General features: G+C 38.5%; 1 protein-coding gene across 5 annotated transcripts in view; it reads right to left on the bottom strand.

Annotated features, from left to right (window-relative positions):
• CLIP4 (CAP-Gly domain containing linker protein family member 4) overlaps positions 1-26,379 on the bottom strand; it is a 64,574-nt gene continuing 38,195 nt past the window's right edge. For 3 of the 5 annotated variants that reach the window (XM_065679714.1, XM_065679713.1, XM_065679712.1), the window contains 14 exons: positions 23,428-23,567; positions 22,433-22,526; positions 21,646-21,807; positions 18,408-18,526; positions 16,130-16,366; positions 12,763-12,898; positions 11,940-12,080; positions 9,246-9,329; positions 7,331-7,471; positions 6,763-6,894; positions 4,441-4,564; positions 3,717-3,781; positions 2,993-3,065; positions 1-2,371 (listed from right to left, as the gene is read on the bottom strand). In XM_065679714.1, coding sequence (XP_065535786.1) covers positions 2,050-2,371; positions 2,993-3,065; positions 3,717-3,781; positions 4,441-4,564; positions 6,763-6,894; positions 7,331-7,471; positions 9,246-9,329; positions 11,940-12,080; positions 12,763-12,898; positions 16,130-16,366; positions 18,408-18,526; positions 21,646-21,807; positions 22,433-22,526; positions 23,428-23,567 — 1,970 coding nt within the window. In that variant the 3' untranslated portion in view covers positions 1-2,049. Of the gene's footprint in view, positions 2,372-2,992; positions 3,066-3,716; positions 3,782-4,440; positions 4,565-6,762; positions 6,895-7,330; positions 7,472-9,245; positions 9,330-11,939; positions 12,081-12,762; positions 12,899-16,129; positions 16,367-18,407; positions 18,527-20,993; positions 21,159-21,645; positions 21,808-22,432; positions 22,527-23,427; positions 23,568-26,379 lie in introns of those variants that run through there. The other 2 variants (XM_065679715.1, XM_065679716.1) reach the window with 2 other exon arrangements.

The raw sequence follows: 26,379 nt of genomic DNA, 5'->3' as shown, positions 1-26,379 counted from the left end.
TCCTTTCTGGAATGGAGGTACTGATTTATTTCTGTTTCAGGCCACATGAATTTACAGTGCTGCTTGCTTCCTTACAGAGGATTCTTAGTGCTACCAAACCAGCTCCATACAGATAATAGTCCTGACTTGCTCCCTCTATCCTGCATTGCTCTAGCTGATCTTAAGTCAGAGATTTCAGGAGAAACATGTAGCTAGTAGCTGCTGAAACTGAAGGGAAAAGCATGCTACACTAATGCTCAGATGGTACCCATGCCATCTTCTCTACCTGTCAGGATTCAATCAGGTCCTGCAGTCTTTGCTAGACCAGGCCACTGACGCTGTGTTTAACAACTGGCAGCCTCCACTAGCAAGCTGGGAGATAGACAAAACACTTCCGGGTTATATTCTACAGCTCCTGTTCCATGCTGTGTCCTGTTACCATAACTTGTACCTAAGACGAGATGTGAGAGTATGTACGTTCTGCAGTAACCTAAGAAAAATTCTTTTTGCCACACGACTCACCAGGGTTTCATTTTACTGAGACCAGCAAGAAACAGGTATTGGACAACGTAAAGTTCAGCACATCACTGAATATCTGCATCTTCAAATATAAAGCATTAATTTTTTTACATTTAAAAATGTACAGCTTTTATATTCAATTAAAAATTCCCATAAGTTAGAATACAATATGCACTATTTTAAATACAGGTCAGGAAAAATAGCTACAGCAGTTACTTTAAAGAAGTTGGTAGCAGCAGAATTCTGTCTAAAAATAGGATATTATGATGTAATTTAAAGTGTCACTTCTTCCTGACTCACCCTAACTATTCTATGATTCTTCAAGTAGGTAAGAGCAAGCAGATCACTTAAGAACAACATGACTGTTCTGAAACACAAAACTATCCTGCTAAGGTAACATTTACATACGCTGAGCAATTAAAATACATGGTATGTTTAAAATATGGACAAAATATTATCTATCTGTTTTAAAAGGCTGATATGCAAATAATTCACATCGAGGCATGTTACAACACACTAAAACCGTCCTTAATTTATCATGGGCCTCTACAATAAATTTCTACTGCAACTGTTCCAAAAGAAACGTATCACGAATAAATCAAATCATGTTAATACGCTTGCCTGAAGACCCTGCATATAATCCATACCTCTGGCAGGAACTACCATGCTGTATTTATACAGACTTCATATTTATGATAGGCTATTAAGTAATGTTAATTAAAGTACAGGTTTATCTGCATTTAAAACCTGATACTTGCAGCTTGCAGCACACGAAAGGGAAAATACTTCAAAACTGAGGGAAAGCTCTCCCGGAGAGTGCAAAGTGCATTATTTTAAAGAGTGCTTCTTATATATTGCTCCTTCTACAAATGCACACAGCAGAAAGTGCTTTTTACCATACAGCCTGACATGCAGCATATTTGTGCTTTTTAAAAGCATTTTGTTTTACTGCTGTTGTTCACAAAGTTAACCACAAATCAGCCCTTTTGTGTTCTGGAGGTGAGAATAAGAGGGGGGATCTGAAAAATACTTCACAACTGCTTGAGAAAGGGGGCTCATATTTTTTGCTTTCTTATTGCTAGCAACTGGTACTAGAACTGACAAAGTCCCTGGTACCCCAGCTAATGGCACTCATTCACCACCTCCTCTGTGAGAAGCATTATCGTTCATAACCAGGCAGAGGAACGTCATTTAAATACTGCTTGAATCAGTAAATGATTCATAAAAGCAACGTTAGAGAATGCTGGACATAATAGAACATTACTCAAACAATACAGCTTCTCACACCCAAGACACTTTTGCAATACCCTTCCCAACCAAGGGCTGTTTCAGTAAGAGAAACACAGTAGTGGTTTTACTTCTTAATGTGACTTTTTAAAATCTCTCTATATTTTTATATATCTATAAAAATATATTATATACACATATATATGCTAATATATATGTAAAATGCAAATTCAGATGTAATAACTTAAAAATAAGTTTGCATTCTAGATGGGGTTCTTGTGTGCTTTAAAATACGTATTTCCTATTGTGTGAGCACATTTTGGCTCAGCAGATATCATCTACAAGTTTTGCCCCATTAATCCCACGATAGGTTACTCTGCTAGGTCGAACCAAGACCCCGTGGTTCAGCTTACAGGTGAAGTAGCGCTTCTCCCCCACAGAGCCATCATTCTTTCCCTTGGCACTTCTGAGTTCCAGTCCAAGCCATATTCCAGGTGCAAAGTCTGCAGGACCGATGTACCTGATGGTCCCCATTTCATTGGAGCTGGTCAGAAGGACCTGGGAGCCTTCATGCAGCTTCACCGGTCCCTCAGTGTTAGCTGTAGCGGTGCTGCTCCAACTGCGCCGTAACACAGAGCTCTTGGATCTAGGTAGGAAAAGAAAACAAGTCTTTCTTTTTCTATGAAACATCCAGGGCAAAGCTGTAATTCAGTGAAGTGCATGGGGGGAGGGAAAAATCAACTCCCTTTTTAAAAAAAAATAGGGTTTGGTCTCGTGTCTCAAATAAAACCTGTAATAACATTACCAGGCTTGTACAGATGGCACTATGAAATACCTGGAAAATCCAAGTTCCTTTCACCCGATGCCAGGACTGACAATTCTAACCATATGTGATAGGAGTGGTAAGTCAAGAAGCACAAAGCATTTTATTTGGGGCTTGAAATTACTGAGCTAAAACAACTTTTAACATGGACAGCGTGAAGTCCTTTCACAAGACCCTCTGAACTTCAGGCAGCTGTGTGAAAATACAGCGATTTGGAAAACACACAGTGATGATTGATTGGAAAACAACTCTAATGCCAACCTGAATTCAAGGACTGTACTCCGGGATACCCTCAGAAAAAAGTCTACTACTGCTTCACTTTGGAAGGAAAAAAAAATTAATGTAGAGGTCTAGATATTACACATCATAAAGATTTTCTTTTGAACAAGAAACAATAAAGCTAACAGGCAGCTCACCCAACCATTTTAGACTCAAAACACTCACCTAACAAAGGAGTTTCTTCTGTTTATCTCCTTCTGTGAAGATGCAGAAGTGGTACTCAGACTGCGCCTAAAGCCTAAGTGGAAAGGTTAACAAGCTGCATAGGGCTTCAGAATAAAAAACAAACAACCCAACCCAACCACCAAAACCAGCTCTTTCTGAATTCCTATTCTTTATGTTTTCTTTTACACTGCTTCCTTTGCTTCACATACTCCCTTCCCATTTGAAAATAGTGATGCAATGTCTCATGCAGCTAAGAGTCCATAACATGTTCAAACATGTTCAGATTTTCAAAGACAGGAATGAAACGAACCCAACAAGGGTAACGTGAAGCAGCCTTTTACAAAGAGCTTAGGTAAGGAAAAAAAAAAATAACTACTTCAAATATCTCACAAATGTCCCAGTAATTTCATAGAGCTCCCTCCTACACCAATCTGTTCAATAATCTCAATTCAGATTAAGGAGCAGGTTCAGTTTATGGTTCACACTGATTAGAACACAATACAGCAATAAGGAAAGAGTATCTTAACTCTGACACCATTATTTCTGCCAGTATATGGTTAGTAACAACTAATAACAGTTCCTTCTGCAGGCTACATATTTAAGGAGGGACAGGCCAGACTGACTGGTGCTTGAAAAGCTGTGTGAGAAGGTGGCTTTGTACAGTAGGTGAACGGCAGCCTGCAGTAGACTACCTAAGCCCAATCACAGTGTCTTACACTCCTACCTGGAAAAGTGCGATTTATTTTATTCGACGAAGTCTCTGAGAGAGAATCCAGAGAACCTGTCAGTCTGAAAAGCAACAGCACAACAAAGAAGTCATTTCAACTCAAATCTGAACAAAGCTATTGCTGGGAATTCTTGTCAAATATGAGTTAAATTCTGATTCTTTCCCTTCTCCATCTGCTCCCAAGAGCCACAAACACTTTAGCTGTAATCAGGCCAGTAAGCAACAGTGTCCAGAGCAAACTAGTTTGAGTCATTTGCCTTTTACTCCACAAGAGAGCATGTATAATTTCGAAGCGAATGCTTCACCAGTTTGCCTGAGCAGGGTGTTCAGGGAAAAAAAAAAAGCAAGAACACACCTGGCAGCTCACCTAGATAAAAACACTAAACACAAAGAGCACAACACTCCTCAGGTGTTCTTTCTGACAGTTAAGAAAGATCTGATCCTGAATTTAAGTTTCAGTGAACACAGACTGTATCAGAAAGGGAGGCCTTAGCATGAAAATACTTGGAAGTGGCAGCAAGTGAAACAGGGGGAGCTGCATTTTGAATTCAGGCTCTTGCTTCCAAAGAGCTGATCTAAAACTCATCAGGTTTTTAATGGAGGTTATGAAGTTCCATTAGCAGAAGAAAATGTTTGTCGTATCTGGGGTAAAACTTTGTTTCCTGCCAGAAATGCATTCAGAAAGCATTTAACAAACATTAAACCAGCTTCAGTGCTTTACCTCTGTACACGCGATGGTGGTGCAAATATACCATGTCTGGGAAGGCAACTGAAGTACTGGATGCCTCCCACGGAACCATCGTTCTTCCCATGAGGCTTGTCCAATTCAATTCCACACCAGAATCCTGCATTTCAAAGCAGTAAAATCATGGTATTTTGAACAAAACACCAGAGGCTTTACTTCATACAGACAGCTGCTACAGTTGGGATTTGCCCACATCAAGGAAAAACAGTTTCTAGTTAGGAACTGTCTAAATCATAATACTAAATATATATATATTATAACTATCTATGTAGCTATACAAAAACATAGAATAAGTCTAAATCATAATACTAAATATATATATATTATATCTATGTAGCTATACAAAAACATAGAATAAATCTAAAGATTATTATCTTGACATTTCTATATGCTTTCAATATATATATACACTAAAACCAAACAGAACGTTACTGAATTTAACAGTGGCTATTTGACAGAGAGGAGTCAGGAATGAAGAGCAAGGGTGGTTCAGGTTTCTCTCTTCAGCCTTATGACCACATGGTTTATGCCTCATCTGAGATCATCCACAGTAAAATTTAAGTTTTGATATTAACTCATTTCTCTACTCCATCTAGCAAGTTATAATTAATACAAATTGCAAGGCTGGCTGTGTGATATTGAGAGAAGGGTGCAAGACTCGGGAGTGGCCGGCAATTCATCTCTTACCCGAACTGAACAGGCATCAAGATGTTAATAGGCTTGATCATTCATAACCTGTGATAAATGGGAGCTAATTACGTAAGGGTGCTAAATTTCATACTCCATTAGTCGTCCTTATGCTATCCAGCCCCAAAAGATTCAAAATTTAATTCAAGTCACTTGGTACTAAGGCATTGGATAAAATGGTAATTCTAATTATCAGCTCAAGAAACTTGGGAATGACAGCTTATGAATAAGAAGGGCTTGGTACGTCAGGAGTTCTCTCCCCTCCTGTTTTCAGAATTAAAGAAAGATCTGCACTGTAGCAAATGGAATAAAAGTCTGGGTAACTTCCAGAGATTTGATACATATTAAAATAGAAATACCTAAAAATGCACCTGTTACCTTTTCTGTAAAAGAGTTTGCAAATGGTGAGGATCTGGCACCTTTCCACCCTCACTCCTTACAATACCATGTTTTCTCAAAAAATAACTCTTCCCCAGTCTGAAGCAGAGCAAGCAGGAGGAGTCTGTTGAGCAGCTTTTTGATTTTACACTTGTTTACACTTGCAGTGTATTTGGACAACCAGTCCTCACTGTTTACTTTGTAAGCAGCAATGCAAAGGTTGGAGCCATCACACCAAAGAGCAGGATCAGTTAATCACAGTATCTTAAGCCAGGACTGCCTACAGCAAAACTGGGGGAAAGGGGCAAGAAGGCACAAAGCACGTACAGAGCTTGTGCCCCAGTCTCTCCCATTCTGCCGTTCTCACTATTTTTTTGTAAAGTACTGATGCCACCAAGTGTCGCGATGGAGTATTGCTGCTCACGTACCAGTCAAATGGACCTCATTTAAACTAGGTACTAGCACCAGTACTTACCAATCGGTTTTGCAGTGCCCTTGCAGTAAAATGGTTATACGTAAGGCCATAAACATCATAGAGTACAGTTACAAGAAACAGAATTCAGAAATTAGTTTCTAGAATTTAGAACAATTCTCTCTGCATCTGAAAACACCTGGCTTCATTGCAAGAGTGGCTTATAGGAAGGGGAAGGGTGGGAGGAGCTGAAAGGGAGAAGGATTAGAAAATGATGGTAGGGTTTGGGGCTTTTCAAGATGCTTGAACTTGTCATCTGTCCTGTGACCTAAAGGTTTGTTAGTTAAGACTTAAACGTTCACAATTCCCTTCTTAAAGATGCAAAGAAGGTCAGAACAACACACATGTATGACACGGTAAGAGTACCAGTATTGCAAGAGATGAGCTGTGTCAAAAGGCGCACTATAAGAAGTAAGGAGTAAAGGCATGTGATCTCAATAAACTATACCACTATGGAGACTAAACAGAGGCTTTTCAGAAAGCTCTGTAACAATGCCTACTATTTCAACATCAAAATACTGCTCCTAAGTAGGCTGGTTTAGAGACAGGTAAAAGTCACCTTTTAAACCAGTATTTTCTGGCAGTTGCATTGAAGTAAAAAATATTCAGTGAAATGCACGAGAGGAAGAACATTGAAACAAATCAATAAATTTGGATTTTTTTTTTTTTTGGAGGGAGGAAAAAGGTGGAGTTCTCTCAATGTTCACATTGAAGCTATCCCATATTGATTCTACAACATACACAAAGAGCTTCGCAAATACCTGGTGCAAATTTTGTCATCCCACAAAATCTAACGGTGCCTGTTCTCTGTCCTACCACCAGTACTCTGTCTCCAACCTGAATTTCTCCTTCACCAAAAGCATTTTTCCTTGTAGTTGGAGAGCTATAGAACCCTGGTTAACAGAAGAACAAGACAGGCAAATTAGTGACATTGTATCTTTAAAATTTAAGAAAGTCTTCAATAGTGAGCCAACAAGTAAACAGAGCACTCATCTTTAACACAGTGTGACTTTAACACATGGCAACACACCACAGATTTTGCTTAGACAAAAAAATTGCTTTGCTTCAGTGTGACAGCTGTGGACTGCAGCCTTTTCTCTGCAGCTGAAAGGTACAGTGACCAACTACGAGAACATGAGAACACTTTTCTCCCCTTGAAGATGTGCTTAAAAATGTTTGAAAAAGTTAAGTTTATGGTTAAACTACTTCCCAAGTGTCTGTCTTGAACCATCTCAGTTTCTGAACCAGCACAGGTAGCTGTACACAAGCACTCAGTACAGCAGTAAACCCCCGCCTGTGAAAACACACCCCAGTATCTACAGACCATACCAGCACTGATTTTAGATGAGGCAGAAGACACTCGGGTCACTGCCTTCTTACTGCTGCCAGTCAAGTTCCGCTTCTTGGAGTAATTCCGTTTGCCTTCCAAGGAGGTAGTAGAAGAGGAAGAGCTGGTGTACCCAGGAAAACCTAAATGACATAAAAATGGAAATAGTCTGTTAGAGGCCAGGGTCAGAAAAGGACAGATTAAACAGAAGGGAAAGCTTCTGTAAGAAGGAAGTTAACTGTTCTCCACAGTGGCCAGAATACAAAGAGCCAAAATTAGAAGCTGTTAAGCAGCACTTTCACAAACTCCTGTCAGGAATGGCATAGGTGTGTCTGCTCCTGCCTTGGGACTAAGGTGATGGGTGAGTATTAGAAGAGGTCTTCAAAAGCCCCTTCATTATTACTCCGTGAACGTTCTTCTAAACAATCCCAAGTATATTTTAATTAAATTATGGGAGCCTTACTTAGCAGACAGATCATTCTACCACACTTCCAGCATCCAGCCTATGAAAGATCTGATGAGAAGTGGAAGGAAGGTGATACTACACGAGTGAATTATTGCCTGTACTAAAGCCTACTAGATTCCATTACACACTGTATTAATATTAAAATCTGCACTATAAAGTAAGAATGGGAGATAAATTACTTTTATCTCCATTCGCAAACCCTGATGTCTCAACTGTCCAGTTAAGATTTATGATCAGCTCTCCTCCCATGATTCTATGATTACTTTTCAAGGCTTTCACAGATCTTCCCTTTCCTACCCCCTTCTGCCCAAAACGAGGCAGGGTACAGCAAGATATGTCTGTTTCTCAATGTGAAAAATTAAGATAATATTATTAATTGAACTTTCCAGAATTCCAGGAGGCTTAATTCATTAGTTTTTGCCAGGCATCTTGATCTCGGCACACGGTTAGTGTGTTCAATATAATTTAACTTCTCATGTCTTATACCTCCCAGTTATTGTGATGCCGCTAACTGCCCTCCATGATCATACAAGAAGTGCTGGAAACCCCTGTCTACACAAACACTAGCTTGCTTCTGAAAAAGTACCATACAGGACAGCACATAAGTACCTTTCACTAGCCTCCTTCCGAAGTCCCCTCCTTGCAGCTGTACACTGACGGAGGATATAAAAAGATGCTTTTCTTCAAAGAAGGTATGCTCAAATTCACACTTCAAATTATTTCAAAGAAATACTGCTTTTACCAACACAATAAATAACCTCAAAGGAGACCCCATTTTTACAGTTTGTTAAAGAAAAAAGTGAGGTCCCTTTATGTTTAAAGTTCAGCAAATAAAATACTGACGCAGTAGAAGTCACTATCCAATGCTGGAACTAGACGATTGCACAGCATGATTCATGTGTAAAAGGAACTTTTTAAAAGCTAGTTTCAAGTTTCATATTTGAAGCCTGTTATTAAGAGTCTTCTGTGACACGATGCCAAGACTCAAGTGCTGTTAGATGGCAACACTTGATTATACAAGCGTGAACGCACAATACTGAAGAGAATGAAAACTGCAACAGAACACGTGCAAAGTTCTTTATTAAAATCTGAGCAGTGATAATACAGGGCAAAAGGTCTCCCTTAGAAATCTAAAAAAGTAACTCTGGAGCTCCTCTCTAAGATCACTTACCAACAGTCAGCTTTCAGCTTTAATTGTCTATATTCTTGTCATATATTTGGATAGAAGCTGTTCCCAAACCAACACAGAATGCCAGAGAACAGCCACACAAATTTCACTTGCTCCGACTAAACTGTGTACAGCCTGCCTGGGACTTGAATACAGACAGGCAAGGCACTTCCCACACTGTCAATACAGGACTTCTACAGAGGTAAGGCAGCAGTAATACCTCTTCTGCCCTAAACCAAACATTTTCCTCAAGATGTTAAAAGATAAAAGAATATTTAGTTACCATCTTTTGCAGGTACAGGTTTTCCCCTGTGAGGAATCATAAAGTTGATTTCCAAAGCACCCTCTTTTTTTGCCGTGTTTAGGCCTATAGAAAGAACACGTACAATTAAATAAATACATCCAACAAAGAACAACGCTTTTCAGGAAAGTCATGTTTAAAACCAATTTGACACATTTGCAGATTAAATGCAGGGATAAAATGGATACAACTGTACAGTTCCTTAGACTCTTGATAAATGGGTAAAAAAGGCTGCAGAATTGTTTTGATGAATAAGCACAGATGTTAAACCCCTCAACGCATTAAAACAGTCCAAACTATCTTGCAAAACAATAACCAAATTGTCTGCAAAATATTAATGTTTCTATTGGAGTTTTATTTAAATCTTTCAAACACCTACATCTATTATATACACAACATTCATTTTTATGATACCTAACACCTACTATTCACCAGGATTAATTTCACCATTTCTGCATTAAAGATTACCCATAAAGCTTTTGAGAGGGTGATTTGAGACCACATCTTTATTTAGTCTACAAGTAATGAAGTAAGCATAGCAGGAAGATTTTTTAAAAGCCTAAGGAGCAACAGTGTTGTGATATGAACTAGAACAGCCATAGAAGTTAAGCAAGTGAACAGCCATTCTGCATTCCTGACAGTTTCCTACCCTCATTCAACGAAGAACAAGTTATCTATGATTTATCCCCTCCCTGTCATGAAAGGAATAAAAGAAATAAATCATGTCATCTTTCTTTAACTACATCTCTCAGCTTAATTCAGCTACAGGGACTGAAGTAGCTTGCAGGTATACTGTATTTTCTGAAATGTTATGGTTTAGCCACTAAGGCATCAGATCAAAACCCTGCTGTTTGGGTCTGAGAACACATTTCTCAATTTGATCACAGTAATCCTTTTCCTAGAAACTTGAAAAAGACCTGCTGTCATCAATCCAATGGGTTATTCAAACCCAGCAGAAACAAACCAGATTTGAAAATCTCTACGTTGTATTTTATTTACATGTTGCATTTTATTTACACGTTGCAGCTAGTACCCACATCTACAAAAAGCATACTCATTTTTCGTGGATCCTTACATACCAGTGTATGGCAGAGATGAAGTTTAAAGGAAAGAAATTTAATCTGCCACATAAACACTGCAAAACAGTTCTGCCTCTGCAGCTCTATCCTCCCACTCCAGCCCATGAATCAGCCAAGCACATTAATTCTAATGGACCTTTCAATTCAAGAACACCAGCCTCCAGATTACTGTTAGTGGATGTAAACTCTGCTGGGCAGATGATACATACCTCACTCTGATTCTTACCTGAAGCAAAGTATCAAATGTTTAAAATTTACAAAGACACAAATGCACCTTTATGGTGCAGAAAAAGGTGTTTTATGACTGAAGGGGAACACAGTCTGTGACAAAGGAAACAGTACTTTTATTACAGTGTAGTGGATTACAAACAGTTCACAACAAACTGAATCAAACACTGAAGAATACTTAACAGAAAAAGTCAGCTTAGATCTGCTCTGAGCAATATTCCTAACAAACCGATTATTCCCAGAAGCTTTTTATGCAAGATGTCCATTTATAAATAGCTTAGATCTTGTGCTTGTTGTAAATGCACAGAACTGAAGCTTACTTCCCCCCTCAATCTGTGTAGAGCAGTGTACGTAAGTCATCCAAAATGCTGCCAAAATGCCTCTTTTCCACCAGTCCTGCACACTGTTTCAGTCCCCTGTGCATTACTGGTATGTGGTGTTTTAGGGGCCTTGAGTAAATTCAGTGAGAATGTATGCATGCCTTCTACCCCTCAAGCTGTGCTGCCTCAGTATGAGTCACCTACAGAGGGTCCAAAAGGCAAAAGAAATGCTAATGTAATATATTTAATGCCATCGTTATGTAGCCAGGCAGATACATAGATCAGGTCAGATTATGCATGGTGGGCACTGTACGCAGCAAGCAAGTCTGTACTCCAAACACCTCAGAGCCCAAACAGGCAGAAAAGATGCCTCATTCTTTTATACAGATAATCAACTAATTTGAGTAAATCACTAAACAACTGAAGCAGAGACAAGGATTGAGCTTTTAAGTCCAATCAGAAGACTGAGGCCTTATTACAAGGGCATCCTTTTTCTAATTTGCCTCTGGTTTTACTCAGATAATTTAATCAGCAGATAGAACACAATCAGATAAGTAGTTCCTTAATCATTTTGCCAGAAAATAAATTAAATTTCTTCAATTTCTCTTCCTAAAGGTGTATACAGATCAGTTTCTAGATTTTCACTATTTTCAGTGAAATGTTTCAAGTTGCCCAGGGAAGATCTTAGTTAATGGAATCACATACAGTACAGACACGTAACTGATCCCACAGGCAATCAGAAATTACTTTAATGGCTCAAGAACAAATGCGAATTTTTTTTAAACAGAGTATGTAAAGACTATAACCTGTCATAGTATATCAGATCACTATAATCACTAAACAGCTACACACAACATCCTTCCAGTACCAGTTTACAGGCTAGTGAACTTCCGATAATGAGAACACGTAGTTAATAAACATCTCCTTTTCATCCCAAGTGATGAACTAAATCCAAACAAGTATTTTAATACCAAGACTTACAGGATTAGCGCTAATTCCTCAGGATTAGTATCCCTCTATCCTGTCTCAACTTAGAAGAAAATACTCACCAGAATTCACTTTGGAAGTTATGTGCGTCACATCTATTTTCTTGGATTTGACCAAAGGTGAAGACCGCACGGAGGAACTTCTTAAAGAGCTTTTTCTGTGATCAGAAGCCTTGCTTATCTTAGAAAGAGGTGCAAAGATACCTGGAGAGAAAATTGTATGTGCCAAAACAAAACCAGGGGTAATACTAACAAAACTCTCTGGCTACTCGCTCTTACATCAATTAATATAGGGGTTTTTATCAGCCACAGTCACAGCTTGCTATGCTGCCAAAGCACTTGTAGGGTAGGAAGGACCAGCTCAAATGGACAGTGAAAGGCTTAATGACAGAGTAATTCAGGAAGTCAGTAAAACTATCAATTAGAATCTCATTTTTGTCCCAACAGTAACATTCAGTCTCCGCTGTTACAAAACACAAGGCTTTGTATATCATGAGTGTCCGTGAAACAGCAATTAAAATACCTCAAGCTGAATGTTAGAAAACAGTTACAATCATGCATCTCTTAAAAAGGAAGGCAAAGCAGGTAAAAAACATGGCCGTTATTGCTGCAACACAAATACTTTCAATAAGATAGGTGGAAAACCAGGATATATTTTGTCACCGTTTCAAGGAAATAACCAGAACTAACTAGAAATGTTGACTGCTTGACTGTTTCAGTGGTTTTGCAGATAGCTGCAGACAAACACTAGGAACAGTTAAAGAATAAATCAAACAACGAAAGCACTACAAAGAAAAGCAACAGAATCTGTTATCATTTTATTCTCCCAGAAAGTGCATCTCTTCCAAAACTATTTTTAAAATTAAGGAAGAATTAAAGGCTGTACCATGTTTCGGTGCACACTTGAAGTACTGGACGTTTCCAACACTTCCATTGTTCTTTCCTTCTGGTTCATCCAGCTCTATGCCAGCCCACTGGCCACTGGCAAATTCCGTCATGCCACAAAATCTTAACGTACCAACCTAATACAAAAAGCACCAACACAGAATGACTTAGTTACACAAGTATTCATGAGAATATAGTACAGATTATGAAGGAGAAAGCAAGTCATCTCCAAGCTTTTGATCAGAACAACAAAATACAAACGTCATGATCTACCTTGATCACTGCCTTGCCTATCTTTCCATGCCAGCCAATGCATTCTCCAAAACATCTTAATCATCCTGGGTATATTTTGCATTCAAGAAAAGCAGTGCTTATTGACAGATCTCACAACAGACAACCACGAGACAGGAAGAACCACAACTCCAAGTCAGCAATGTACAGGAGTATATACCTAATGAGAAGTTTTACTTCCAGTGTCTTCCACAACAATAATTCCAGAATCATGGCTAGATACCTTGCTGAACTGGAGATTCCATGGCAATGCTAAACTGATCTACAAATGTATGTGTGGGTATACAAATAAATACATGTAAGTATATATGTATTTTTATATATGTTGCAAAGGTTCAAGGGTAAACTTCAGAGCAAATTTTTTCTTTGGAAAAGATTCCAAAGTCTTTTATTCCCTCCTTATGATTAAACAATATTCAAAAGCCAGCAAATGTTTTAAACACATTGTTGTTTCAGTATATACTGTAGTAGATGCTCTGAACAGGTAAGTATACCAAGAATATCAAGACAGACCAGTCTTCTTGGTGGACCTCAGCATCCGCAAATATACATTATAAGCTCACACTCTTCAACCAATCAGGAGAGGAATAACTAACAAAGATGCATTTAACACTGATTTAAATTCATTTTTATGCTTGATTTTTAAATTAGCTTTAGTACTTAAAACCTTTGATCTTTCAGTTGCTCAGTTTTCATTATCACATGTGACCTTAATACTATTATTTTCTACTTCACTCTTCTACCAGACTTCACGGTCTAAACCAGCACTCAGAGCATAAACAGACAAACTTTTTCTTTACTGTAAAACCTTCCAGCTACTCTTTCTTAATGTTCTATAAAGAAACAAATGTGATCCAGAGCCTGTTCCTCTTTTATGCTGAAGATTTCCTTTAAACTGGAGTTATAGGCAGGTACATCACCCGAATCTGGACCCAGACTTTTTAGCTACCAACCAAGAGATCAAATTCAGCCAGAGGAAGCTTGGCCACGCAGCCACACAGATTCCTCCATTCTCCAGGCACCAGCCAAAGGCACTTAGCAGACAGGAGAGACAAGCAGGCGCCTTAAATGGGAGATTGAAATGGCAACACTGAGGCTCCAATTTTGCACGAGCCCTAGAACTTTTGCAAGGAAGGAACAGAGGACAGCAGGAATGGGAAAAGTGTTTTCTCCCAGCTACTAGCTTCCCTGCACTCACATTTCATGAAGTGTCCATTCAGCCAACATGTAATCTAGCACAGGAGGAACCAATGAAGCTGGGGGACCCCAATTCATGTTCACTGTAAGCAGTGAACACCTGCTTACACAGCTTCCTACCCTGTAAGGATATTAAAATGACAGCCACAGTAGGAATCAAAAGAGGAATCCATTTTCCCTCAGGCATTGACTGCTTGGCTTTCCAGATTCATTAAAGCTGAGGCACTAGGAGCCTGCAAAAGCAGGGAAGAGAACAGGAATCCATAAATACTGTTCGTAAAAATGCTGCCAGTCCAGTGCCTTTGTCCCAGCTTCTGTATTCTGGAAATTAAGACTGATCCAAGAGGAGGTTAAGAATGGGGTGTAATTGTCATCATCCTGTTCTCACTCTTGTTCCACGCTGCACACAGTTATGAGCATCCAGGGGGCGGGGAAAACAGGGCTGAGATCAACTTCTCCATTCAGATAAATGGGAAAAGTGCGTGGGAAGCAATGTGGGAGTAATGCAGAACAGCTCCTCTCACACTCTCACGCAAAGGAAGGAAGGGAAGAAAGCAAACATGGAAAAGACCAAAAAGCACAGTCGCATTCCTCCTTCCCACCTGCTGTATGACAGCTTTGGCTCCCTTAAAAATAAAAGCAAGCTGGAAAGGCCAGCAGGGCTTTGGCAGCAGGAAAACAGCTTCCAACAACTTCTTAAAAAACACTGTAGTAGCATACTCAATTTAAAAACACATAACCAGACCCAGGAAGCTTTATCTGTGCCACATTACAGTTCTATGGGCCTTACTTGGAGGAAGGATAAACAAGGACTAATTTCTTCCCTTTCCTGCCATAAAGCCTCAGCTGACTTGCAGTTACATTCTCATTGCTTTCACTGAGCAATGGCTTTCTGTAAAAGAACCTTCCATGAACTTCTTAAGGAATAAGCAGCTTCCTGTCCGTACTTCAGTTAAAAACCACCCTGCATAGCTAGTGATCCCTTCACTTTGCTGACCCAACTTCAAGTATACCAAATAAAATATAGAATAAGAGCTGCTTTGCCCTCTCAGTGGAGTTCACTTTACAACACTTCAGATGTGACAATTACAAATCTGAACTTATACTAGAGAAATTACTGACAGTAAAGCTACTTGTAAAATTTTGCTCACAAATGCCTTCAGTATTTACCAGAGAAATATCTGAGATGTTTAAAAGAATTCTAGCACTCTTACATCATTGCAGAGCCCTAGCTATTAGAGCAAATAAAAGGTGTGAATGCTTAACTGCAGTATCAATGTTGTATTTTCCCAATATATTTCTAAGATGTGCCTAGCCAGGTAGCTTCTTAAAAGCTGTTCACATTCAAGCTGGGCCAGTACTGACTACATTCTTATTCTCCCACAAAACCACATAACTACCCTGTTAGCACAGTGCTGCTTCCAAGATCTTAGCTGCATTGCACCAGTGAAATTGGGTTACTAGAGGCTAAGCAGAACTGAAGTTTTCTTTTACTGCCTTCTGGAAACTGTCAAGGGTAATTCATGAATGCACACTCGTAACTGAAAGCTGGGCAACTCACAGCTGTAACTTTTGCCATCATTTTAATGTGACACCAAATATGCTAATAAAAGCTGAGCCATGCTGAGGTACTATGGAAGACTTGAAAACCTGTTTACAGATGCAAAATGCAGTGTGTGCCTGTCAAAACAGCTTCTCGTAACAGTGACTTTCTTTCACACATAACTGCTTAGCTTCCTACTTTCTGTAACCAGATCCTTACTGCCATCCAGAGTTCATACCTTCCAGTTTTAGGCTCTCAGGCTTGAGCGGGTCTCCAAAGGGATAAGTAAACTGACTATCCAGAAATTATAAGAACAGCATGAAGTTGCTCATCGTACCTTCTGTCCTGCTATAACAACACGATCTCCCAGTTTCAGGCCAAGTGACAGAAGCATGGCCTTGCCTGTGACATGGTCATAGTTTGCGATCATGGCTTTTGATATGTCACACGAGAGAGGCACTGCATCCAGCAGTATCTGCTTGATTTCTTTTGCACTGGCCGCTGCATCTGCCATTTCCAGTGGCATATCTACTGGATCAGGAACCACATCTGCTGGAATCTGCCCTTTGTCGTTCTGTAGAAACATAATGTAGCACAGGATTTAATGCTGTGACACAATAAACCTGATTGGGCAAAACTATAGTGGTTTATGAAAGTTTTTAATCTTATTAGCTATTTTTCCTAGAATACAAATGACTATAAAAACATCTGCATTTTCAAATAAGGATGCCAAAACATCCTCAGATATATAAACTAGCATTTACAGTGCCTCATTTTCAAAAGTTACTAAATCCAAAGAACATTATTAGTATTCAGAACACGTGAAAAAACAAAACACTGTACGTATCTGTCTACCTGAATATAGATTTCAGAAAGTAAGCAAGAATTCTGGTCTGCAATGCCAATAATGTAAAGCTAACCCTTCCCTAAAAAAGTCCAAAGAGTTCACTTTTACCCAGTGCACAGTTTACTCCTTGGTGAGGCTTATTCCAAATGTAAGATAATGTATGTTGCATGTATAGAATACACGAAGTTGATATCCCACATAAATACTTGAGTAAAACTGTTCAGGTTTATTTAGACACAGACTATTCCATGAGGGATGAATTAAGGACAGAGACCTTTCCAAGCATTCCCCATTCACAGAGAGCAGTGACTGTGAGTCTCAGTATGTCCCATTTGACACCTACCTGAGGCCAGAGTTCTTGGAGCACCAGCTCACCTTAACTCAAGGCCAGACAGCGAGTAAACCATTGGGGTGTCAGGCTGCCATAATGGCAAGTTCGGCCTACACATTCTTCAACGTACACATTAGTATGGATCTGTGCCTATCTGCCAGTTTCACTAAGTTTGTGGAAATGTGATTACCTCTGTCTTCCAAATTTGACTCAACTAAGCTCCTGACTCAGAAATTCCTCGAAGCTCAAAGAGTGAATGACGAAGAGCAAGACTGTATTTGCTTTGTTCCCTTAAAAAAGTCTAAAAGTTCAGCCTTCCCCGAGCCCCCAGAACATCTCTGTCTCAGCTCTAGAAAAATGCCAATCCTTACTCAGCATTTACACTCTGCTGTCCCCACATAAGCAAACTCTACCCACTGCCTCTGGTCAGAACTTCATTGCAGGACTGAAGAACACCAACCACTCCTTAAAAACCTACAGACATTCTTTAAGTGCAAGGTAGCCTCATTCAAGCCCCAGTGCCTTAAAACCAGGATATAGCTGGGTTAAAGCTGAGCAGGGAGTTTGCTGTGATGTTTTAGCCATCGCATTAGCGATTGTTTCGGTCACATCAGTCTCACCATTCAGCCCACCAGGTCCCCCACAAATCTTTGTTTCAGCAGAAGACGGGTAGAAAACAGAGGCAAGAAAGCACACGGACACTGAATTGTTTTTCTCAAGGACAGAGCCACCTTTTGACAGCTCAGGATGCTTGTGCACCCACAAAGCAGTATTCCCTGCAACAACCAACTCAAACACACAGCTGCCATAGAATCTGAAACATGTACGTGCACACTAAATAACGAGACAAAGAAGAAAACCAGTGGTTTTAAAGAGATCTAGACTGAATATCACGACAAACTGCATGAACATTGACATTCCAGATTTCAGACCATTAGTGACCTGACTTTGGAGTACACTTAAAACAACTGTATTTTCTCATTTAAAAATTAATTTGAAAATGGAGAACAGATACTGCCTATGCTACAAAAAAAAAACACCACCACAAAAACTAAAACCAAAACACCACCCTAACTCCCCCCCTTCCAAAAATAACATATATACCGCAAGATCTGTGGCTAGACACATATATAACTTTGTAACTCAGGCCTATTATTTGGTTAGCAAGCAGAGCAATTGTTTTTTCATTATCCAAGCAACAAATACAAGAACACCTTAAAAGCTAACTAACGGACTAGACTGTGACACAAAAATACAAACCGCAACACACAAGTATAACAAAGCATAGGAAATCATCCACGATGAGTTATAAATCACCTTTTCTCATGCACTATCTCTCCAGGTAACACATCTGTAGCTAAGCAAAACCCCGGAGAGATTGTTCCGTTTTTCCAGCCATTTTTCACCTTTTGGTTAATCAACAACCTAACTCCTTACCCTAAAGGCAGGATTTGCTCCATGTTCCAGTAAACACTTGACAGCTCCTGTACACAGGTTAAATGCAGCAATATGCAAAGCTGTTCCAAAATCAAAATCACTACAGGTAGCATCCACATCTGCAATCAAACATCATAGGTATGTTAAGTCTGTTACATGAACACTTCCCCCAACAGATTCCTTGAACGGACATTCATTTGTACGGTTTATGTTAACATTTATACAGAGACAATTATTTATGCACTAAATGCATATGAGAAGTAACTCTACATAGAATACCAACCTTATCAGCATCTGTTTATTCATACCATGAACCAATCTGGAAGATGAGCATTTACTTTCATTCCTTCTATAATACTGATGACTTAACTGCAAAATAGTTGCAGTTCAGGATGTCCAATCTACTGTGCCAAGGTTAACAAGTTTGTAACTTTATGTTTGCATGTAAATCAATGTTTCAGAGATTTTTATTTTATTGCTCCTAGGTGTCAAATTCTAACATGAGATGCATCTTCAATCAGCTGGTTTCCTTTGTGAGCAGGTAGTGGGACAAGGGAAAATTATTATACTTCTGCTTTACATGAATTTAATTACTCATGGGCATGATGGAAGTAAGAGCTATCCATTTTCATAATTTCTTTGTTTTCAAAAACTTGCACTCCAAAGGGTATTTCACTGATAGTTTGAAAATGGAGTACTGCATTTAACTACAAAAGAGGTATCATAATATGTATTTCCATCACTTATTCCCAATGTATCTTTCAATCTGCTATGAAGTTACTACTGTTCTAGAAGATTAGAGTTTTAATGTCGATTTGGTCTTTGACTCCTCTCCTAAACCACGTAAGAGAAATGTCAGTTTGAGTCAATTATGTTTATGACCCTGAATTAATAATGCCAGCTGATTTAATACACAAACCAAAAGCCAACAAATACCAGCAATAATGTTCCAACCTGAACTAGTGAGGAACATAAAACATTTCACCTCAGGGCTATAGAAGCTCCCAGTATCAGTCTCTGGCCCAGAAACCACCAGCCCTTCTCACAATGTGATAAACAAACTATATCCAAACTGTATCAAAATCCTCATGCGTTTATAGTAAATTAATATTTTGGGGGCAAGCAAAACATCAACACAGAAGATATGTAACTATATATGTCTGTAACATGTCAACTTTATACATACTAATACAGATTGAATTTTATAAAGATACCTTTTATATACCGAATGTCAGAAGACCATCACCAGTTTAAAACTGAGTACAAGCTCTGCATATAACCATTAAAACTTCCATGTCTAAGAAGGCTATCAAGTAGGTATTTTCTGCACACATGGGAACCAGTCTTAGAAAAAGTGATCATTACTGTCAGCTACTGAGTCAGCAACAGCTGCTGGTTTAATGAGCAACTGATGTGTAGGGGTTTTATTATTTTAATTAGACTAGTGCGACTAGTTTGCAAGCTCCTGCTTGGAGTTTTTAACCCTGCTTTCTTACAGCTTTGTTTTAGGTTTAAGTTGGCATAGTACAGGTGACAAAAAGGGAACACATATATATCAAATTTTAGCCAGTAACTACCCCCAAACTATCTCAGGGAAATTAATACACGGCAATGATCTGTCATTAGCAACCCATGTAGGTTACAGTCATTGTCTAATGGCACCACACATTGCTAATTCTTAAGCCTTTAGCAATTTTTATATTTAAAACCTCTAAAACTGTTCAAACAAGCTAGCTCTCTATTATAACAATTTAAGAGTAAATCTGTACAAAGAATTTAGCTGCAGAGCGTCATAAAGGAAACAGCTGAGCAGTAAATCAAAAGGAAACATCTGTGGTACTGGATGTTTCACATGGGGTCTCTCAGGGTCAGTTACAGTCTTAACAAGCTCTGAATACATTAACAACCATTTGTTCTTGAGTTCAGTATGGATACATTCAAGACATGTTTGCCTTCTATATACGTCCTCCCTTCTCTGCAAATTGCCCGAGGAAGTACAGAGCTAAGAGTATTCCTTCTATTAGTTCAGACCATGCATCGTTTTCATGTCACAGGGCAAATCATTTTATACTTTTACTGAGATTTAAAAAAAGGAACATTTGCTTATCCAAGACCTGCCAACTGCCAAAGCATTTAACTAGAGTGGTTTCCTTGGAAATCTGAGCAAACTCCCACCACTTCTGTAGGCACTACACAGGAGGAGATGGGAACACCAAATGTAAATGAAGTCTAAAAGAAGACTAATCTGCTGATGCAGATTATGGAGACTGGACTAGTGAAATGCAATGCAGAGTTAACCACTGGGCAGTCTTATTTTGTCCTGTGTTATAAACCTATGCTTGTTACCTTTTCAGGTATGTCATACCAATAACTAACAGCGCTGTTTAGTAATTACCTCCATGGTGAGTTGGGATCTGGTAAGCAAACCTTGTGTACTCCAAAAACTTGCTAGCTTTTCAGAATTTTGAGTCTTTAGCTACAACCAGCTAAAAAAGGGCATTAATCATTCTGCAAAATGGCACAATCAGAAGGGTATCTAGTAAAATAAATTAACATTTGTACAATTTTAGTATTAAAATTACTTACTGGTTTTGATATCCTGACTAAATGAGGAACAAATGTTCTGGGTCAGAACCATTTCTGTATTTCCATTTGCATTAATATAGAGAGGGCTCCAATTACCAATCCTTCCTATCACCATTCCAAAAGGTATTATCTGTTTATGCCAAACTTCTCCTTACGCACAATCTTCTAGACAGACAAGTGGGAAAAATGAGCCCATCAATGCTGCTTAAGTCACTAGCTTGCCACCTGCTATCACCAAACCCCCACTTCTCTTTTACCCTTCTCATGGCATTTCAAACGTATTTCTCAACGTTTAAGGAATCTCTAAAACCCTAAGAATTTACCAGAATAGTTACATCTTTAGTTTTCTGCATACATTCTCTTAGTCCTCAACAACTTAGAATTAACCTATTTTATTTATGTTCTATCATGCTTTTCTACCATCTTGTATAAAGCTCAAGTTTAAAAAGCAGCAATGGAATAAGTGCAATAAACTACCAAAAAAAAATGGGTTAAGGAAAAAAATAAGCCTATGAGGCTGATTAAAAGAATAAGAAATTAGAAACTAATTATGTATAACAAACCCCACCCTTAAAGACCACTACACACCAGGTTAGGGTCAACATAGAACAAAATATGGACAACTACACGAAACTAAAGTAACAAGGCCTACCTTTTGGCTTTGCATTTTTCAAAATAACACTAATAAGTTCTGGAACATCAAAGTAGGCAGCATAATGCAAGGCATTCATGTTTGTCCAGCGGCTGCGTAAACTGCTATCAGCACCCAAATCAATGAGCTGCGTCGCAAATTTTACAGCAGTTTCAACATCACCTGCAAGGTTAATTTTGTAAAATACAGATTAGAGATGTATCTGACCCCAAAAAACATGTACATGCTTATGTGCAACACATAATGAACATTAAGATGTATGCCAGAATAATTACTATGCCATTCTTTTTAGGATTAGGATGCAGAAATCTTTGCCTTTTATCATGATGGGCTCAAATCTCTACTACAGTATGTAGTAATACCACCTGTTTCTCTCCAATGTAAATTGCAGGCCACAGTGCTGAAGTTTAACGTTAAAAGATCTGCCAACACACCAGGAAAGCTAACCTATGCCAGACCTCACTTAGAAATTTAGCCCAAACTCACAGGGGAACACCCAGTCACCTGCATACTCTAGTTTCACTGACGATTGCACCACACTCTGAAACAGCCTTTGCTATGTTAAATGTACGTTTAAGTTGGTACCATTGTTTGCAATTCCTATTACCACTAACTCAAGTTATGTCACAGCCATAACTGTATCTTCCTTTCCGAAGGCCACAAGAAGAGCCAAAACCAGGCACTAAAACAAAATTCTACTGCAAGCAAAAATTACGTAATAGTCAGTGGGATTAGCCTTTGTGAATGAATTAGGGTTTTACATCTATAATGACATTTCTTTACTCACCAATGCCATGAGCCCCTGATTTGCAAGTGTAATGCAGGAGAGTCATATCAGTCAGTCCATCTCTGTCATTCACATTGCAACCCCTTTTAATGATCTGACAGACAAATGGAAAACAAGCACATTTTAGCTTTGGCATATCTCCAACATCTGTATTATTTAGTAAATTATTTCAGATATATTGACTCCTAGATTCATTTTAATGGTTAATAACAAAGAAGCCTTCCAGAATAGACTATAACTGCAAGGACTGAGCTACATTTTACATAAATGCAATAAATAGCTTTATATGAGTATCATTAACCTTCACTGTTTAGATTTTAAAGCTTCTATATATCATTACTTCCAACATAAATTTCACATGCTGAAAGGTTAACTGCCTAACTGAAGAACAGGAAAATGACATTGTTTATGAAGTCATTCTCCCTTTGTTCTCTGATCTCTCAACAATCCTTCCCCCCAAAAAGAAACCCAGAGTTTTACTATGGTAGGAAGAATCTTTACTATACTCCACACCTGTCTAAAAAAATCTATAATCTAAAAGAAGAACAGTAAGAAAGAAGGACGGAATTACTAGAAACAAGGTGACTTCTGAAAGCGGACTATTGCAGGTTGCAAGTATATTTCAGTTCCTAATTAATTTTGTGCCTTGGAAACATTACCCTTATGGTCAGGCTTCACTGTAATTTCATATATTGGAGTTTAAGATTACCACTAAGTAGCTGAAACACCACGGGTCTCTGAACAACTGCTTTGAGAAGAAACATTGTTCCTGCCATCTATCCAAATGTACTCAAGTTTTATCCATCATCTTTCTCTTTCCAAATGAAAGCCGACAGCATGTAGAATACAAGACACTGATCAGGATATACTTGTTAAAAGGCAGAAACTGTATCTGCACTTAGGATTAGTTCTGTTTCTGAGTGAACTGTTTTTATTTGACGTCACCATTGTTCTTTAACACTGAAAGTATTTAAGTACCTCCATTTATACCTCACCTCATTCCCAATAATATCAATATTCTGCTGGACCTGTGGAACCCACTGCCGTAAGATAGCAAACAATTCAGAAACTGATGTTTTGGGGTTGAAAAGTATTTCTTGACATGCTGCATCATTGGGATCAAAGAAGGAAAACTCTGTTGAAAAAATAAAAAAGGAATCATTAGGTACAATTGTAAGTTTCAACCTATCAGCAGAGAGTCATATTGCTACTGATCACACTGGACAATCAATGTTGAATTCATTTAGAACATTTTCTTTACCAACTGGTCTATTTTTCGTTTAGTACTAAGGTCTTGCTTACACTCCTGAAAAAGCTTTGAATGAGCAACCAATACAGTGATACTGCAAGACTGATTTTAAGTTTAGGCAAGGACCAAGAGAGATGTGCAATGATTATGCTAATAAGGGCTTTCTCTTGCTTCAAGCTAGCCAAAGACGGCTGATTCTAAGCTGTTCCCAGGAACACACAAACCTCTTGATCCTTCAGTGATTAAATGCATACATGATTTCTCCATTTGCTACAAAACATGTCTTTTCCTCCTTCTGCCATCACAATTTACATAAAATACACCAAAATATCAACACACGCACAAATCAGGCAGGCATTCTATGGCCTCCCTTCTTTTCAGACAGTTCACAAATGTACCAATCCCAGCTGATGGCAGCTGCAGGTAACAAACGTCTTTAAAAATTAAGCCACTGAACCAAGATCAGCAAAAAATACCTATTTTTAGATTTTAAGCTTCACATCACTTCAGGTAACCCAAACTATAGATGCAAAAACCACCGTGTTATTAAAAGCATGATATTTCATGTTATTTATATCTATGTGTGTCCATGTATATACACACACTGTATTTGAAATTTGCGGAGTTTCTTCCAACTCTGGAAAACTATGTAAAAGAATCTGGATAGCAACAGCAATTAGGAAAGGGAATGGAAGCAGAACCTACTGTCATCAGCAAATGACTGAATCATGGAAAACACTGAACTTTTAACCCCCACTGTAGCTGTTGGGGAGTTGCCTTTTCGAAAGGTTTCAAATGGATGTACAATGTCAGCTTGCATCAATCACACATAGAAGGCTCTCAGAAAGACATGCAGGTTAAGTAAAACAGAGCATCTAGGTGTATGGCATGGTATAAAGTATCTCTGAAACAATCACCATCACCTTTCCTCAGAAAGCATACCGCACTTCTAGATTCAATTAACAGATAAAAGCACAAATACAGCTTGCTCCCTGGCTACCTACAGGTCTCCTAACTACATTGCCTTGATTCAACAAGAATGAAAATGAGGACAACTTCACTGATACTTAGCATGAATTCTTATATGCACCAAGCATACAAAAATCCCAAATGCCTTATCTCCTAGCACTGTGCAAAATGTGCTTCTTACCTATGTGCCATGCACTGACACAGGTGTACTGATTTATATTTGAGTTCCATATAAACCACAGCTGACATATTGATGAAAGCTGTGAAGTAAACAGACAACTGAGCAACCTGATCTAGTTGAAGATACCCCTGCTCATTGCAGGGAGATTAGATTAGATGACCTTTGAAGGTCCCTTCTAACTCAAACTATTCTATGATTCTATGAACTAACCAATACAATTAACAATCTTACAGAACATGCATGATTCTTACCCTACCACGAAGGTTTCTAACTGCAAACCTGAGCCAACTTATATATCAGAAATCAACTCTAGCAGACTCACAACCAGTATGCTAAGGTAAAACACCTGAGAACACATTAAGTATCAATAACAACCATTGTAAGTGCTTAACAGAGATCAGCTGCAGAATACAACAGAAAATCTGTTAAAAAACTCTGTAAAAGTAGACAATAGCATCTAGATACTTTAAAACATTACTTTCTCCACCTTTCTGATGCATCGATCACAACTGTGTTAAGGAAAAATAAACACTTAATGTAATGACCAAGAATCTTTTTCTGTGGTGGTTCAACCTTCTTTACCCAAATTCTCTAATATTACTGTTACACAGGTGACAGTGATCTCCTATAAAAGCTTTTTTTTTATTCAGTGAGTAGGCACGGACCAAGCAGGACAGATAACAGTGATATTGCAGAGTTATCAGAAGACATTACAGCACAAAAATGTTTAAAAAAGGGCAAACAAAAAAATTTCTTAAGGGATATGAAAGCAGAACAGACTAAATTTCAGCAGTATGTAGAGTAGAATAGGATAGAGAGGTTATGAGAACAGGGGTAAACCACGTAAAGACACATGCTGTGTACTAAAATACACTGTATTGAACTTGAATTTCCAACTTGTGCTAACTCATCAAATGGGTCTCAAGAATGCGGAGACTGTCAAAGACAGAACATTACATATATTTATGGTTCCTGAATATAGTTGACTGCTGTAATCAACGCATGGGGAAAAAAAAAAAAAAAAATGTGGACTCAGTAATTTATAAGTTATATAGATGCTATTGACATCTGCAGTACTCAAAGATATTATAATTATAGCTCTCTATGAAGATCCTTATCTCGTGACATTTAAATGTTATATATCCTGCTTCAAATATTGTAATTGAAGAAGCCAATTCAACATTATTTCGAAAGCTGATCGCTTGACGCTTGCTAGAATATTCTAACACTGATTTCACAGTCCTTACCACCGCAAACATCTACACTTCCAACAGAAATATCCCCATAGTCTATTGTTCACATACTGAAGGCACAAAAAAACGTGTACCTCTGGAGGTTTTAAATGTGATGTGAATGCTTACTTACATTAGATGACTGAAATCTTTTATCTTAACACAATATCCAGTTGTACACTGAGATGTAAAAAACCTAAAAGTATCTAACCATACACACTTGCAGAAGAAACGGTAAGAAGAAAAAGAATATTACAATTTAAATTTGATGCAATAAAATAGAAAAAGCACGGGTCTTCATCTTTCATTTCCTTCA

This window comes from Lathamus discolor, chromosome 5, assembly GCF_037157495.1.
Source record: "Lathamus discolor isolate bLatDis1 chromosome 5, bLatDis1.hap1, whole genome shotgun sequence".
Classification (NCBI taxonomy): Eukaryota; Metazoa; Chordata; class Aves; order Psittaciformes; family Psittacidae; genus Lathamus; species Lathamus discolor.
The sequence above is the reverse complement of the archived record's forward strand: the minus strand, read 5'-3'. Positions and strand labels throughout refer to the sequence as shown.